The sequence below is a fragment of the Ailuropoda melanoleuca genome, chromosome 9, assembly GCF_002007445.2.
Source record: "Ailuropoda melanoleuca isolate Jingjing chromosome 9, ASM200744v2, whole genome shotgun sequence".
Lineage (NCBI taxonomy): Eukaryota > Metazoa > Chordata > Mammalia > Carnivora > Ursidae > Ailuropoda > Ailuropoda melanoleuca.
In genome coordinates, this window is record NC_048226.1 from 18357741 (window position 1) to 18372909 (window position 15169).

General features: G+C 39.2%; 1 protein-coding gene across 1 annotated transcript in view; it reads left to right on the forward strand.

The window, feature by feature from the left end:
• The window catches only part of ASB7 (ankyrin repeat and SOCS box containing 7), a 41883-nt gene that overhangs the window by 10459 nt on the left and 16255 nt on the right, over positions 1-15169 (forward strand). The window contains 1 exon segment of the mRNA XM_002922671.3: positions 11202-11807. Within this exon segment, the coding sequence (XP_002922717.1) occupies positions 11202-11807 (606 nt within the window).

The following is a 15169-nucleotide window of genomic DNA, read 5'->3' on the forward strand; positions in this document are numbered from 1 at the left end:
GAGGCGTGTTCTTAGCGCCACGTAGAATGATGAAGGCTTTCTGGAAGGTTTTCAGTTGGTCTCGATCCAGCGAAGGACTCACTACCTGCGGCAGCTCGAGCCTTAGGAGATGTATGTTAACTGATAAGACTCGAAAGTTGAAATCACTCCTTGATCCGTCGGCGGCAGAAGGGAGCTTGTGTCAGCAGGCATGAAAACAACGTTAATCTCACTGTCCGTCTCCGTCCGAGCTCTTGGCTGACCAGTTACACTGTCAACAAGCAGTCGCATTTTGAAATGAATCTTTTTTTCTGAGCAGTAGGTTTCAACAGTGGGCTTAAATGGTCTGTAAACCCTGTTGTAAGCAGCTGTGCTGTCACCGGGCATTGTTGTCTCTTCATGGAGCANATTGTTATGTCTCAAGGAATCAGGAGGCTTGAGAGGGGGAGAGATGGGATAACGGCCTGTCATTATTGCTTAAGTTTCACTTCTTATGTGGGTACGGTTCATTGTGCCCCCAAACCATTACAACAGTAACATCAGAGATCACTGGTAACAGATCACCAGACTGAATAGAACAATAAGGAAAAGGTTTGAAATACTGTGAGAGTTACCCACGTGTGGTACAGAGGCATGAAGTGAGCAAATAGTGTTGGTAAAATCGTACCAATAGACTTGGGCAATGATGCAGGTTTCCACACACCTTCCATGTGTAAAAAGTGCAATAAAGCACGGCACAAACAAGGTACACCTGTGCTTTCAGACATCATGCTTCAAAATGAACACTTAGGGTTCTGTATTGTCCAGAAATATTAGAGTTTCTAAACACAAATTTGATGCATATAATAGTACCCGTGTACAAATCCTGATAATATTTCTAACCAGGTTAGTATGCTGTTAGGGTTATGCAGAGGAGTCTGATTCTAATAGTGGGAATTATAAGGAACCCATTATTATCGTCTTCATTTTCCCATTTGGGCTCACTCTAAAAATTCTAAGATTGTGTTGGACATTTTAAGAAAATAACATTAAGAGACCTTATCTTAGGTGTGTTTATATCTTCAGAGTCAGTGTTCATGTAACTGACCTGAAGGGCAGTCAGCTGAAGCTCTAGAAGCTAAATCCGTAGAGCAAATCCCCATAGGAACCTGAGGAAAGCATCTCAGGGCTCCTCTTGATACAGCAGGTAAAATCCTCATGGCGAAACACATGAAAGTAAGTTAGGGAGAATCAAAGAAACCTGTAGCAGTGAGGTGAAAAATTATTTTTAGCTTTTCAGAAATGAAAGATTTTGCCAATGATATTCCAAGTGTGATGATAAAACAGAAGCGTTAATTGTGGGAATTTATGAAAGCACTTGTAGCATACAGTTTAGAAGTATATATTAGATCCTTAGAATTGGGAGATCTTTTTGTCCAATAAATTGTCTTCTAATTAATTTATTCCAAGAAATCTGTCCTAAATGAAGGAGTTTTTTCTGTCTGAAAATTTCACCCCTCATTTCACAAAATTTTTAAAATTCTCATGCCCGGAGAAAAGATTAAGTTATTAGATTATGATTACACTTATGTGTAATTTTTTAAAAGGTATTAAAGAACTGTAAATATACCATCACTGTTGAGAGTAGTTATCAGGGAATGCTGTTTTCTTTGCACTGCTGCTTTACTAAATTTGCAGTTTTTCATTAATGAAAAAAATTGTTTCTGGGTGAAATCCTGTTTGGAGACATTATACCATCTGACCTTCTTGACTTTCTCTTCTGTGGTGAATTATTAGCAAAATTGTAGGCGATCATCTAGATTGCTTTCCTCCACTGTTGCCCCTCTTTCCTGCTTTAGTACAACGTGACGCATAACTATGTTTTAGACCTCCAAGCAATGTCTCTTCCTCTGTAACTTGGCTAATTGCATTTGGTGCTTCCCAAAACTTTTTCAAGAGTAATCACATGTATAGTAAACTAGGGTCTGGTGCTTATACGTGTGTTTTCCTGATTTTAGGATTTTGCTTTTAAATACAAATGAGATGCATATAATATAATAGTATATTTATATAAATCCTGTTTATGATCAGGTTAGTGTATATTCCAATCCTTAGGCCAACCAGTAAAAAAAAAAAAAAAAAAAAGAACAATAATGCAAAGATGTATAGCTAAGAAGTCAATAGAGACATTAAGATGGAATGCTAAAAATGGTCTAATAGTACAAAAAAGGCAGTAAAGAGAAGAAGGGGAACAATAGAGGAAACAAATGGAAAACAAGTAATAAAATGGTAAATCTCAATTATGGCAATAATTATATTAAACATTAATGGACAAAACACTCCAGTTAAAAGCTAGAAATTGCCTAAAAGGGGTAGACAAGACTCAATTATACGCTGCCTACAAGAGATATGCTTTAAATATAGAGAGACAGATAGGTTGAAAGTAGATAAATGGGTAACGATATACTGTGCAAATGGTAATTAAGAGAAGGCCAGAGTGGCTATATTAATAACATATAAAATCTATTTTAAGACATAAACTATTACCAGGACTAAAGAAAGACAGTGACAGATGGGACAGTTCATCAGGAGGAATGCAGGTCATAGGACATGTACACAATAAGAGATCCCAATTTGAGGCAAAAAATTGATAAAGGGAAAAGTGGACTCCTTCACAGTCATAACTGAAAATTTTAACATCTCTCAGCAATTAATAGAACAACTAGATAATCAATAACTAGAGAAAATCTGAAAAATATCAAGCTCATTTACTTGGTATTTTTGAAAATTGCACCCAGCACCTTCAGAATATTCATTTTTTTTTCATGTGTACATGATAAAACAGCAGGATAAACTATATGCTGGCAAAAAAGTCTCAGTAAATTTTATGAAATTATAAAAATTTGTTCTCTAACTACACAATGGAATTTCATTCGAATATCTAGGATAGCCTCAGATGTTTGGAAATTAAACAGTGTTTTGAACTGAATGCTAATGAAAATACAGTATATCAAAATTTATGGGATATACTAGAGTGGTGTTTAGAGAGAAATTTATAACTTTAAAATGCCTATAGTAGAAAAGAAGAATGATTTTAAATAAGTTATCTAAATTTTACCATAAGAAACTTGAATGAGAAGAAATTGAACCCAAAGTGGCTGCCCCCATCTGCCCTTCCTGCCCCCCAGCAGCCTCTGTGGCAATTATCACGAGAGCCGGCACTCTCCTTGCTGCCAGTGGGCTGACCTGCTTTTGGAGCTCAGTGAAAATGCCCTATGCCTGGAGCATAGTTGAAAATAACAGTGGTGTCTGTTTAGGTGGCAAGCGATCTGGAAAGGCCAACAACACCGCTGCCTGAAGCTGTGATACTGTTTGGGGCAAGCAACACAGCACCCTCACATTTAATAGGAGACCTGGAGAAGGAGACAGCCGTTGGGGCTTCATTAAGCTTATGTGTATTCCTGGGAATTTGGAAGGCTCCATGCATGCTTAAGAAAGACCAGAGTGGACCCCAGTTATCTGTTCATGTCTGACTGAACCTGAGAGCAGGGAATGAGAGCTGGGGTACACCTCAGCCTGTACACATACCACCTTGGCAAAGTGTGGGAGCCTTGCTGGCTCAAGATGTTTAAGCACAACCTCTGACCAGTTATTGGTCAGAAATAGTTATTTTGACCAAGCATCAATGATTCTTAGGAGTGGCCCCTAGAAGCCAGGATTTAATATTAACAACTAAGCAGAGACGTAAATGGCTGCATACTGCTGAGGAGACAGATTTTGTATAATTAGTCTGAACATTTCACTAAAACAAACAGCAACATTCCACCCCATCCTCACTTTTAAGGTGTTCCTCATTAATCCAGGGTTGCTACAGCATCACCTAAAATCTTCAGTTTTCGCAGAAATTGTGAGACATGCCTAAGAAATAGGACTGTGTAGCTCATACACAGGAAATAAAACCAGCTAATAGAAAGTGTCTCTGAAGGGGCCCAGAAGCTTTACTTAGTTAGCAAAATTTCAGAGCAGCTATTATGTGTTCAAAGAACTAAGTCCAGAGAGTTAAAGGAAAACATGATGACAGTGATTCATCATAGAAGCTAGCAGTAAAGAGAATTTACATATATGTGAATATATGTGTGTGTCCCTAATAGAAATTCTGCAGTTGAAAGTACAGTAATGAAAATCAGAAATTCATTACAATAATTAACAGCAGATTTGAACTGACAGATGAAATTGGTGACTTTGAAAATTGATCAATAGATATTATTCAGTCCGAGGAACATACAGAAAAAAACTAAAAAAAAAAAATAGAGCCCATAGACCTGTGGGACATTATCAGTAGTACTGACACATGCATGACGCCTAATGGGAGAGCCAGAAAAGAGAGGAGAGAGAGAAAGAGGCAGAAGAAAATATTTGAAGATATAATGGCCAGAACTTCCCGTATTTGATGAAAAATACTAAACTGCACATCTGAAAATTTTGGTGAACTCTGAGTAGGATAAACTCATCTATACACAGAATAGTCAAACTGTGGGAAGCCAAAAACAAAGAGAAAATCTTGGAAGCACCTGGAGAAGTAACTCATTATATATAAGAATTCCTTGATAAGATTAACAGCTCATTTCTCATAAGAAACAACAGTGGCCAGAAGGCAGTGGGATGACATATTCTAATTGCCAAAAACAAACTGTCAGTCGAGAAGTTTGTATCTAGCAAAACTGTCCTTCGTTTTTCATACAAAAAATAAAGATCACTGGTAAAAGTAATTACTCAGGTACATCTAAAAAACAGTGTATTTATTTCTAGTGCAGTGTAACAAATCACACTGGCATATGGCTTAATACAACACACATTTATTACCCTATACTTTTAAGGTGTTGGCCAGGATGTTCTCATCTGTAGGCTAGACTGGAGAAAAATTTGCTTCCAAGCTCACTCAGGTTGTTACCAGGTTAGTTTCCTTGGGCTTATAGGGCTAAGGGCCTCAGCTTCTTGTGAGCCCTTGGCTGGAGGTTCCTATGGTTTCTAGAGATTACCTGCAGATTCTTGTCCCATGGGCTTTCCCACCAGTGTTCCTTACCTCATCAAGTCAGCCACAAGAGTCACATAGCAGATCCGCTAGCAAGTTGGAACCTTATATGACATAACACCATCACAGTAGTGACAGTTCATCACCTTTGCCGAATTCTGTTGTGTTCGAAGGAGGTCACTGGTCCTGCTTAACACTCAAGGGGAGAGGTACACAAAGGCATGGACATGAAGAGGCAGGCATTATGGGAGGGGCCCCCTTAGAATCATTCTGCCATTGACAGAATAAATATATTTTCCCCATTTTCATCTCTTAGAGACAACAACATAAAACAAGTATAAAACTGCTGTTGGGGGCACCTGGGTGGCTAGTTGGTGAAGTGTCTGCCTTCAGCTCAGGTCATGAACCTGGAGTCCTGGGATCGAGGCTCGCTTTGGGCTCCCTGCCCAGCGGGGAGTCTGCTTCTCCCTCTGCCCCTCACCTCGCTTGCTCTCTCTCTCCCTCTTGCTCTTTGTCTCTCAAATAAATACAATCTTCTAAAAAAAAATACCTGTATAAAGATGTAATATATATGACAGCAGTGGCACAAAGAAGGGGAGCGGAAAGGGGGCTGTATTAGAACAGTTTCTATATACTGCTGGAATTAAACCCAAAGTAAGAATAGGAATGAATGATAAAGAGGAAAGAAATCAGTGAGATTGAAAACGGGCAAATGATGGAGAAAATTGATGAAACAAAAAAAGCAAAAATTGGCTCTTTGAGAAGATCAACAAAATTGATAAGTCTCCAGCCAGACTGATGAGGAAAGCAAGAGAAAAAAAACACATAACCAGTACTAAGCGCGGGAAAACTGTTTTACAGATACTGTAGACATTAAAAGGGTAATAGGAATGTAACAAACACCTTTTTGCCATTTAGAAGAAATGGACCAATTCCTGGAAAGACAGATTGCCAAAATTGACCCAAGGAGATAATAAAACAATTGAACAGCCCTATATGAAAGAAATTTAGTTCATAATTAACACTTTTCATTAAGAAAACTTTAGGCCCAGTTGCCTTCTCTGTTGTATTATTTCAAATATTGCAAGAATAAACAATAACAGCGCTACCCAAATCTTTGAGGGAACACTTCTAAACTGTGTAAGGCTTGCGGTGCCCTGATACAAAACCAAATAGACATTGAAAGAAGTGAAAACTACATACTAGTGTCCTTTGTGATGATCGATACAAAAATCCTTGACAAAACCAACAAATCTAATCCATCAGTGTCCAAAAAGAGAGTATTATATCATGGGCAAGTACTGTTTACCCCAGGAATGCAAGGTTTAAGATTTGAAAATCAACATGGTGATTTACATTATTAATGGAATAAAAGTATAAATACCAAGTGATCATTTCAATAGAATAAAAGTATAAATACCAAGTGATCATTTCAGTAGATGCAGAAGAGACATGTGACCATATAAAATACCCATTTATCATAAAGAGTCAGCAAACCAGAAGCAGACGATAACTTCCAAAATCTAAGGAAAGCCACCTAGGAAAAACTGCAACATGAATCATAGTAAATGGTGAACTGCTGAATCCTTTCCCTCTGAGATCAGGAACAAGGCAAGAGTATGTGCTTTTATCATTTTACACTTACTTAAATAAGAGTGCTGTGGATTGGAAAGGAAGAAGTGAAGCTTGTCTTTTATTTGCAGACAATGTAATTGTGTACATAGACTAGCATAAGAAGTCTACAAAAATGTGCTTGAACTAAAATGTAAATTTAGCTAGTGCATTTACACAGCTCAGTAGTATACAATCAACTTTATTTCTCTGTATCAGCAGTTAATAATTAGAAAATTTTAAAACAATTCTTTATTATAACAAAACTTACAATATTTAGTTATGTAATGAAAGATATGCAAGACCTGTACACTGAAAAGTACAAAACATTGCTGAGGGAAATTAAAGAAGACCTAAATAAATAGATATTCTTTGTTCATGTTTGGAAGAATCAATATTATTTAGAGTATTTGGGGATGGTTTCCATTTTTTGAGTCGATGGAGCTCCAGTCAAAATCCCACAGGCTTGTTCGAAGGGATTGACAAGTTGATTCTAAAATTTATTGACCAAAACAGTTTTTAAAAAGGTTTGAGGATATATACTACCCACTGTAAAGCTAAAGTAATCAGGACAATCCACTATTGGCGTATGGATACACTTTTCGGTCAATAGAACAGAAGAGAGTTTGGACATAGACCCACACTTGTATAGTAAATTGATTTTCAACCGTGGCACATAAATCATTGGGAAAAAGCTAGTCTTTACAACATATTGTTCTGGGCAACTAGATAATCTGTATGGAATAATGAACCTTGATCTGATCTCACTTTATATAGAAATCAACTAGCAATGAGTCATTATCCTAAATGTAAGAGTTAAAAATATAAAACTTCTAGAAGAAAACACAAATTCTAGGTGACAGTATGTTGGGCAAAGATTTCATAAATGGGATACAAAAAGCACAAGCGATAAAAGACAAAAACAAGTTGACTTCCTCAGCATTTAAAAATTTTGCTCTTCAAAAAAAAGAAAATGAAAAGGCAATCAGGAGACTAGGAGAAAATATTTACAGAACATAGCTGACAAAGACGTGTACCCAGAATATATGCACAATTGAACTGTAAACTCAGTAATGAGAAAAACAATCTAGTAAAAATGAGTAAGTAATTTCATCGGACACTGACAGAAGAAAATATATGAATAAGCCCAATATTACTAGTTATCAGGGTAATATAAAATGAAAACCTCACTAAGTTACTACTTTATACTCTCTGGACCAAGTGAAATTAAAATTGCTGATGATGCCAGGTATTGGTGAAGTCGTAGAACTGTGTTGCTGGTGAGGGAACATAATATCGTATAGCCACTTAGAAAAACAGTGTGGCGATCTCTTGGGAAGTCAAATGTACACTCAATATATGACCCAGCAGTTCTTTCCTAGGAATTTACCCAAATGAAATGAAAAATACAGACTTTTATGTGAATGTTCACAGCAGCCTCATTCATAATCGCCTCAAACTGGAAATAATGCAGTTGTCCATCTGCTGGTGAATCAATAAATGTATATCCATATTATGGAATACTATTCAGCAATACAAAGGAATGAACTTTTGATACATATACACCAACAACGTGGGTGAATTTCAGAAAGGTCATGCTAATAAGTGAAATCAGTCAAACACACAAGTCGATGTACTGTATGATTTCACTTACATGGACTTCTAGAAGGGCAAAACTGTAGTGGTTTGCCTGGGACCCACAGTCCGGGCAAGGAATTGACTGTAAAGAGACAGGAGGGAACTTTCTGAGGTGATGGGAATATGTTGCTTGTGGCGGTGGTTACATGGCTGCCTATAGTTCATCAAAGTTAATCAACTCAAGATGGGTGAATTTTATTGTACCTCAATAAAGCAGTTGGAAAAAAAAGAAATCAGATTGGTAGAAAATATTTCTTTTATTTATATTTACTTTAAAATTTTTCAGTAGATTTTAATGAATTTCTTGAAGCTATGCTATAACTTGTTTAAAATAACTTGCACCTGCAAGTAGGCGCAAGTGTGCGAAGGGGACAAAGTAATGAGGTGGCTGGGGCTGCTGTTAGTGTTCAGGGAAAGCTTTTCTGATCAAGGGACATTTGAGCGGATAGAGATGAAGCGAATTCAGTTCAAAGAAGTGTCTTCCCATGTGCCCTGCACATCTCTTATTCAATTTATATCTAGGTGTTTTGCAGTTTCTGTTACTAATTACAAATGAGATCTTTTCCTTCNAAGAAGTGTCTTCCCATGTGCCCTGCGCATCTCTTATTCAATTTATATCTAGGTGTTTTGCAGTTTCTGTTACTAATTACAAATGAGATCTTTTCCTTCACTGTTGCGTTAGCTCTAATAATCCTTACATTAATCATTGCATCTTCATTTGTGTTCTGTCTCCCATTTGTTAATGCCTTGAGGACAGTAAGTATACAGATTTTATGCATTGCTAACTTACAGCTCTTCCTTCTCTGCTGTGTTTCCCGCATGTGCTCGGTTAATGCGTTTTCATGGTTTTTATGAGACTAAGCAGATCCTTGTTGTATCTGTTAATCTTTGTTTTTCCTAGCTCAGGATAGCACCAAAGTGCAAGTAGCACCTAAAAAAGACCTAAAGTGGAAAACCAAAGATGCTGGTGCAATTTCTTGTAACATAATTTCAGTCTTACTGTCAAATGGAGCGAGTATAGGATGCACGTAAGACTGTTTGCTGGCACCTTTAAAGACACCCCTGGTGGATTCAAAGGTGGGAGAAATGAAAGAAGGGATTCTGAAATCCGACAGATTAAGAAAGAAGCAGCTGATTGGTCAGGTATAGATTAGAAATGGAAGTCTTGGCAAGGTTCATTGTTTCATTCGAATAGAAGGGGTTATTTTAGATGTCATGCCTGTCTTAGTCTCTATGTAAGGGAGGAGATGCCCAAGACTTGAGGGCTCAACGTTAAGCTGTGAAAGTGAAACATTTGTCGTTCAGGTTTGTGCCTTACCAGTAGATGGCAGCAAAATGCTTTGTTTAAAATTCTTGCTTGCTTTTTTTTTTTTTTTTTTTTCATATAATAAATAGGTACTGTATCTTTTTTTTTTTTTTAAGCGAAGGCCAAGGCCTTCTTATTTTCTTTAAATGGTAATAGGACCACTGGGTCGTATCAGTTTATACTAAATGATTTTAGAAATTCAACTGATACAGCTTCCCTAAAAATGTTAACTTTTAACAGGTTTTTTTAGCAACTATTTCTTAATCGTATTTTTTATTCTTCTCAGTATTATTAATATTTTATATGTAGTTTTCTGCCCCATAGATTTTTCTAAGGGACCCAGCTGTCATCCTATAGTTAGGAACTAAAAATAACATTTTAGTAAACAATACAGGAGTGTTTCAATCCTGTAACTTTGGAGGCTTTTTGTTTGTTTGGAAAACACTCATGAATTTCTCTCTTTCATGAACAAACCAGAAATTAAGGGTGACTTATAAGAAGAAAGCATTTTAATCCTAGGTAGTTAGGTCTGACCAATTTATTTTCACCTGAGATTGCCGGTCCGCAGGAAGTGACCTACATAATGGGAGGGAGCACTTCTTGCCCCTTTTCTGTCTACTGCCCGGGAAGGCCAGTGGGATGAGAGCTACACAGAACTAACTGACCCTTGGCTTCAGGGAAGATTGGGGCAGGTGACAAAAGATGAGTCACACAGCAGATTGTCGCTTCTCTTCCTTTCCTTTCTCTCTTTCTTTCCAGAAATCAGCCCATTTAGGAGAGCGTTCTGGAACTGTTACAGAAAATATTTATACAGGGCTGAGGTTTCTCCCAATTTTTCACACAACATGCTACTTAATTCTTAGAAACTCCAAAATTCTTACAAAACTAGGAATCTACAGAATAGTCTTTTATCTTATGAAAACATGATTTATCAAGATCACTTAACATATATCTTACATGCTTTGGAATTTTCACAGACCACAGAAGATTTTCTTCCTTCCTTCCTTCCTTCCTTCCTTCCTTCCTTTCTTTCTTTCTTTCTTTCTTTCTTTCTTTCTTTNATTTGGAATTTTCACAGACCACAGAAGATTTTCTTCCTTCCTTCCTTCCTTCCTTCCTTCCTTCCTTCCTTCCTTTCTTTCTTTCTTTCTTTCTTTTTTTTTTTTTACCTAATACACCCTAAAACAACACGGCCTGCCAGACCACAGTACATCCGTCCTTTAGAGCAGCAGATGTTGCTACACATGCTTTTCTTTAAGACCAAGAAGCACAAGAGAAAATAAAACAAAAAGCTCAAAACCAAAAAGAAACATGAAACAATGTAGAGATGAGAGAGCCGAGTAGCCAAAAGCAGTTGGTTGAATTAGGATGGAGAGGGGCTGTGGCGATCTGAGCTCTCTGTTTTTGCTTAGCTTTTAAATACTCTGTAGGTCATTTTCGTCCTGTTAACCCAGGTTTGATGACTTTTACCAAAATTTATTTTCCGTAAAAACTACGCTTCAATTAAACTGAGAAAGAAGTACTTGATGTTCATTATAATCTTCAGTCATTTCACATTTTGTTTTCTGGAAATGGGCTTAAATGCTCTGTGCTGTGGTAGAGTTCATTGTTTTGTCTTCAAGTCTGCTAATGTTTTCATTTTGGTTTTAACCCTAGCTGATCCGACAGTTAAGGACTTGATCGGAGGCTTCACTGCTCTTCATTACGCAGCCATGCACGGCCGGGCCCGGATTGCACGCCTGATGTTAGAATCTGAATACAGGAGCGACATTATTAATGCCAAAAGCAATGATGGCTGGACTCCCCTCCATGTGGCTGCTCACTATGGTAGGGACTCATTTGTCCGACTCCTACTGGAGTTCAAGGCTGAGGTCGACCCGCTCAGTGATAAAGGCACCACCCCCCTTCAGCTCGCCATCATCCGAGAGAGGTCAAGCTGCGTGAAGATCCTCTTGGACCATAATGCCAACATCGACATCCAGAACGGTTTCCTCTTGCGATACGCTGTAATCAAAAGCAATCACTCTTACTGCCGAATGTTCCTTCAGAGAGGAGCAGACACAAACTTGGGTCGCTTAGAAGATGGACAGACTCCTTTACATTTGTCTGCCCTTAGGGATGATGTGCTTTGTGCACGGATGTTATATAACTATGGAGCGGACACAAACACAAGGAACTATGAAGGACAGACCCCATTGGCTGTTTCAATAAGTATTTCTGGAAGTAGTCGACCGTGTTTGGATTTCTTACAAGAAGTCACAAGTATGTAATTTAATTATTACTCTTATTGCATTTTTTAAGAAATTTTCATCTTCCGTGGGGGGGGGGTGTTCAGGTGTGTTCACAACTTAAAATGAGCAGATGCTAATGGTTCCTATCAATCCTGCTTATTGATAAGTTATTAATAATATGACTCAAGCCTCAGTCATCAGAAATAAAAAGAAAGTTCTGTATCACAAGATTTCATACAAATTCAGTTGTGTTGCTGAAGGTAATAGGGATAGATAGGCTGAGAGCAGAAGTGTAGGAAGGGACAGAGAAAGGAGAAATTGTTAAATTCACGAAGATCTCTGTTAGAACAAGGCAGTGCACTGGTCATACACATAGTCATTTGGGCTTTCATGGACTTCTGATTGGAGAATTAGAAGGAGAACATTGGACTTTAGTTTGCATAGCTGTGGAAGTGTCCTAGAGCTGGTGCTTTATTGCTAAGCTGGTTCTCTAGCTTTTCTAGCTTCCCGTGATGTGACCCCACATGAGACGAACAGCAGTGTTACTGAGCGAGGGATGCCAGTAATGCAGGTTAAGGATGCCAGAGGTGGTTTTAAGAAAAGATTTGTCACCAGTGGGAGATTTGGTGCCACTGTCCCTGGCCCACATGGCTTCTTCTTCAGACCTGTTTTGATATGGCCACTTCTTCTGAAAGCGGGGAAGTGTGTGACCTGCTTTGCGTGGTGGTCCACATGTTCACATCGTTTTTCTGGTAGGGGTATTGGTCTGTGTGGATACAGTTACCCTCTTTTCTCAGGTTTCCTCTGCAGAGTGTGTCTCAGAGCTCAGCATCCACCCTGCAGCTCAAGTCGATAAACAAAATGTTTGATTTTGGCCTCTGCTGCACTCTTTCATGAATTCCCTTTTCCTCACCTGATTTTTCCCTTTCGGTCATTATCACGGAAGAACAAATACGCTGTGGGTACTGGGTACTGAGGGGTGAGGAGTTGACTTGACCTTGTAAATCGTGTACTCTCCTGCTTGGAACTGAACTTGGGAGTAGAAATCTTATGAACAGATGATGTGTAATTTGGATTTTGTGTGTTTATGAGGAGGAAAAGATGACATTGTTATCACTGTGTGTCTGCAGACCAAAGCCAAAAAAGAAACCACACTCAGGATCTAACTTGTGCTGTCCAGTTGGCCTGTCTGTGGTGATGGAATGGTCTGTCAGCGCTGTCCAGTATGGTAGCTGCTAGCCCTAGCCCCGTGTGGCTGTTGTACATGTGTGACGTGCCTAATGCCACTGAAGAACTGAATTTTTTTTTTTACTTTTTTATTTTATTTTAATTTTTTAATAATAATTTTTTATTACATTATGTTAGTCACCATACAGTACATCCCTAGAAGAACTGAATTTTTAATTTAACTGTATTAATTGAAATTTAGATGGCTACAAGTGCCTGGTGGCTCCCGTGTTCTACACGGATCTGTCTGTGTTTTGGGACCGGTGGGGCAGTGGCGTTTTGGGCTGACTGGTAGGTGGTCCCCTGAAGAAAGTTTTGAGGCACGTGACATATACCAAGAGGCGGGAGATGTCATGTGTGGTGTGGTTCCTCGGCAGCCTGCTCTGACTCTTCAGATCCAGGCCTCATCTTACGAAAAGTTTGCCGTGACATTTCGGGTGCTGGTTCTCTTAGCAAATTTTCTAGCAGTCTTCATTCGTGGACTGGGAGGGGTGTTGGTGTTATGAGAGAGACTATTGCTCTTGAACTTGAGGTTAGGAATCTGTCAGGGAAAAAGCCTGTGAAGTATCTCTTATTCTTTATACATTCTGAATATCTTTTTGTTGTGGCTGTCGTTTTTGTTTTACTTCTCACTAGAGACTCCTGGTTAAATTAGTGTGACTGCCTCAGCCCCTTAAATATTTTGCTCAGTGGTTAAGGGCATCGACTAGAGCTAGGCTGCCCAAGCTGAAGCCCCAACTCTGCCACCTGTCACCTGTGACCTTGGGCGGGTTACGCAACTGCTCTGTGCCCCAGTGTCCTCATGGGAGCATTAAGAGAATATATCTATCTTATAGGCTTGTTGTGTGGATGAAATGAGTTAATATTTATAATGCGCTTAAAACAGTNGTTACGCAACTGCTCTGTGCCCCAGTGTCCTCATGGGAGCATTAAGAGAATATATCTATCTTATAGGCTTGTGTGGATGAAATGAGTTAATATTTATAATGCGCTTAAAACAGTGCCTGGCGCATTTTAAGTGCTATATGTTTTTTAAAATAAAATAAACGAGAGTGGATGAACAGCAAGGCCTGGCTTGCTACCAGTAGAGTGAATCCCTTAGATTCTTACTCTCCCCCAGCCTCCTGTTTTTNATTTTAAGTGCTATATGTTTTTTAAAATAAAATAAACGAGAGTGGATGAACAGCAAGGCCTGGCTTGCTACCAGTAGAGTGAATCCCTTAGATTCTTACTCTCGCCCAGCCTCCTGTTTTTCAGCTTGGTGGACTGTTGTGTGGTCTGCATATGGACACACAAAGAGGGATGGGAGGAGCTGCCCCTTTACCGCCAGACTCAGAGCAGCTGATTTCTAGCACAGGGCTGCTGGGGAGCAAGACTTTTGAGTTAAAAAAAAGACTCCCAGGCACCTTTAAAATTAGGGGCAGATGGAAAGATCGACAGGGCTGCCTCTTTGTGTTTGAGCTCTCCTACTGCACACGGAGCAGAGCTGCGTACCTGGGAGGTCCTGAGGAAATGTGGGTCAGCTGGTTGACTACACCAACAGCGTGGTTGGTGGCCAAGCACACGCCATGTGCTTTTCAGATGCATCCACCTTTTGAAGGCGGCAGTATCCTTTATGCTCAGGTGCCTCACCATAACCCATTCCTTCTTGACTCGCCAGCAGTTTCCTGTCAAAAGCAAAGTTTCTGCTTCACCTGTGCCTCATTTATTAGATTTTCTTTTCCTAGTGAGTAATTATCTGCTAGAAGGACCAACGGTAGCCCATGGTTTTTGGAGCTCTCTAACTGAGCTCTCTTGAAAACCAGAGTGAAAGAAGGTTGTGTAGTTCCGGGAGCATAAAGTCAAATCCACAAGCTCCTTCTGGCCTCTGTGATGCCATTGAGCATGAGAGCTTTGGGCACCGAGCTGCTGGTTTCTAGTCTGAGAAGTCAGACTTCTGTAAGGATGGCAGAAATGCCACTTGGTGGGCTTTATTCAGGTCCATTCTACTGTCCATTGCACCATTGTGACCAAAGCAGTTTGTTGAAATGGTCAAGACAATTAGAATCCTAGAATCTAAAAGCTATTGTGACTTTTTAGAAAAATTGCCCTAATAGCTCTGATACACACTACATGCACACAGCAGATCAAGTGATGTGGGTATGAGGTGGTATCTGCTGGTGCCTC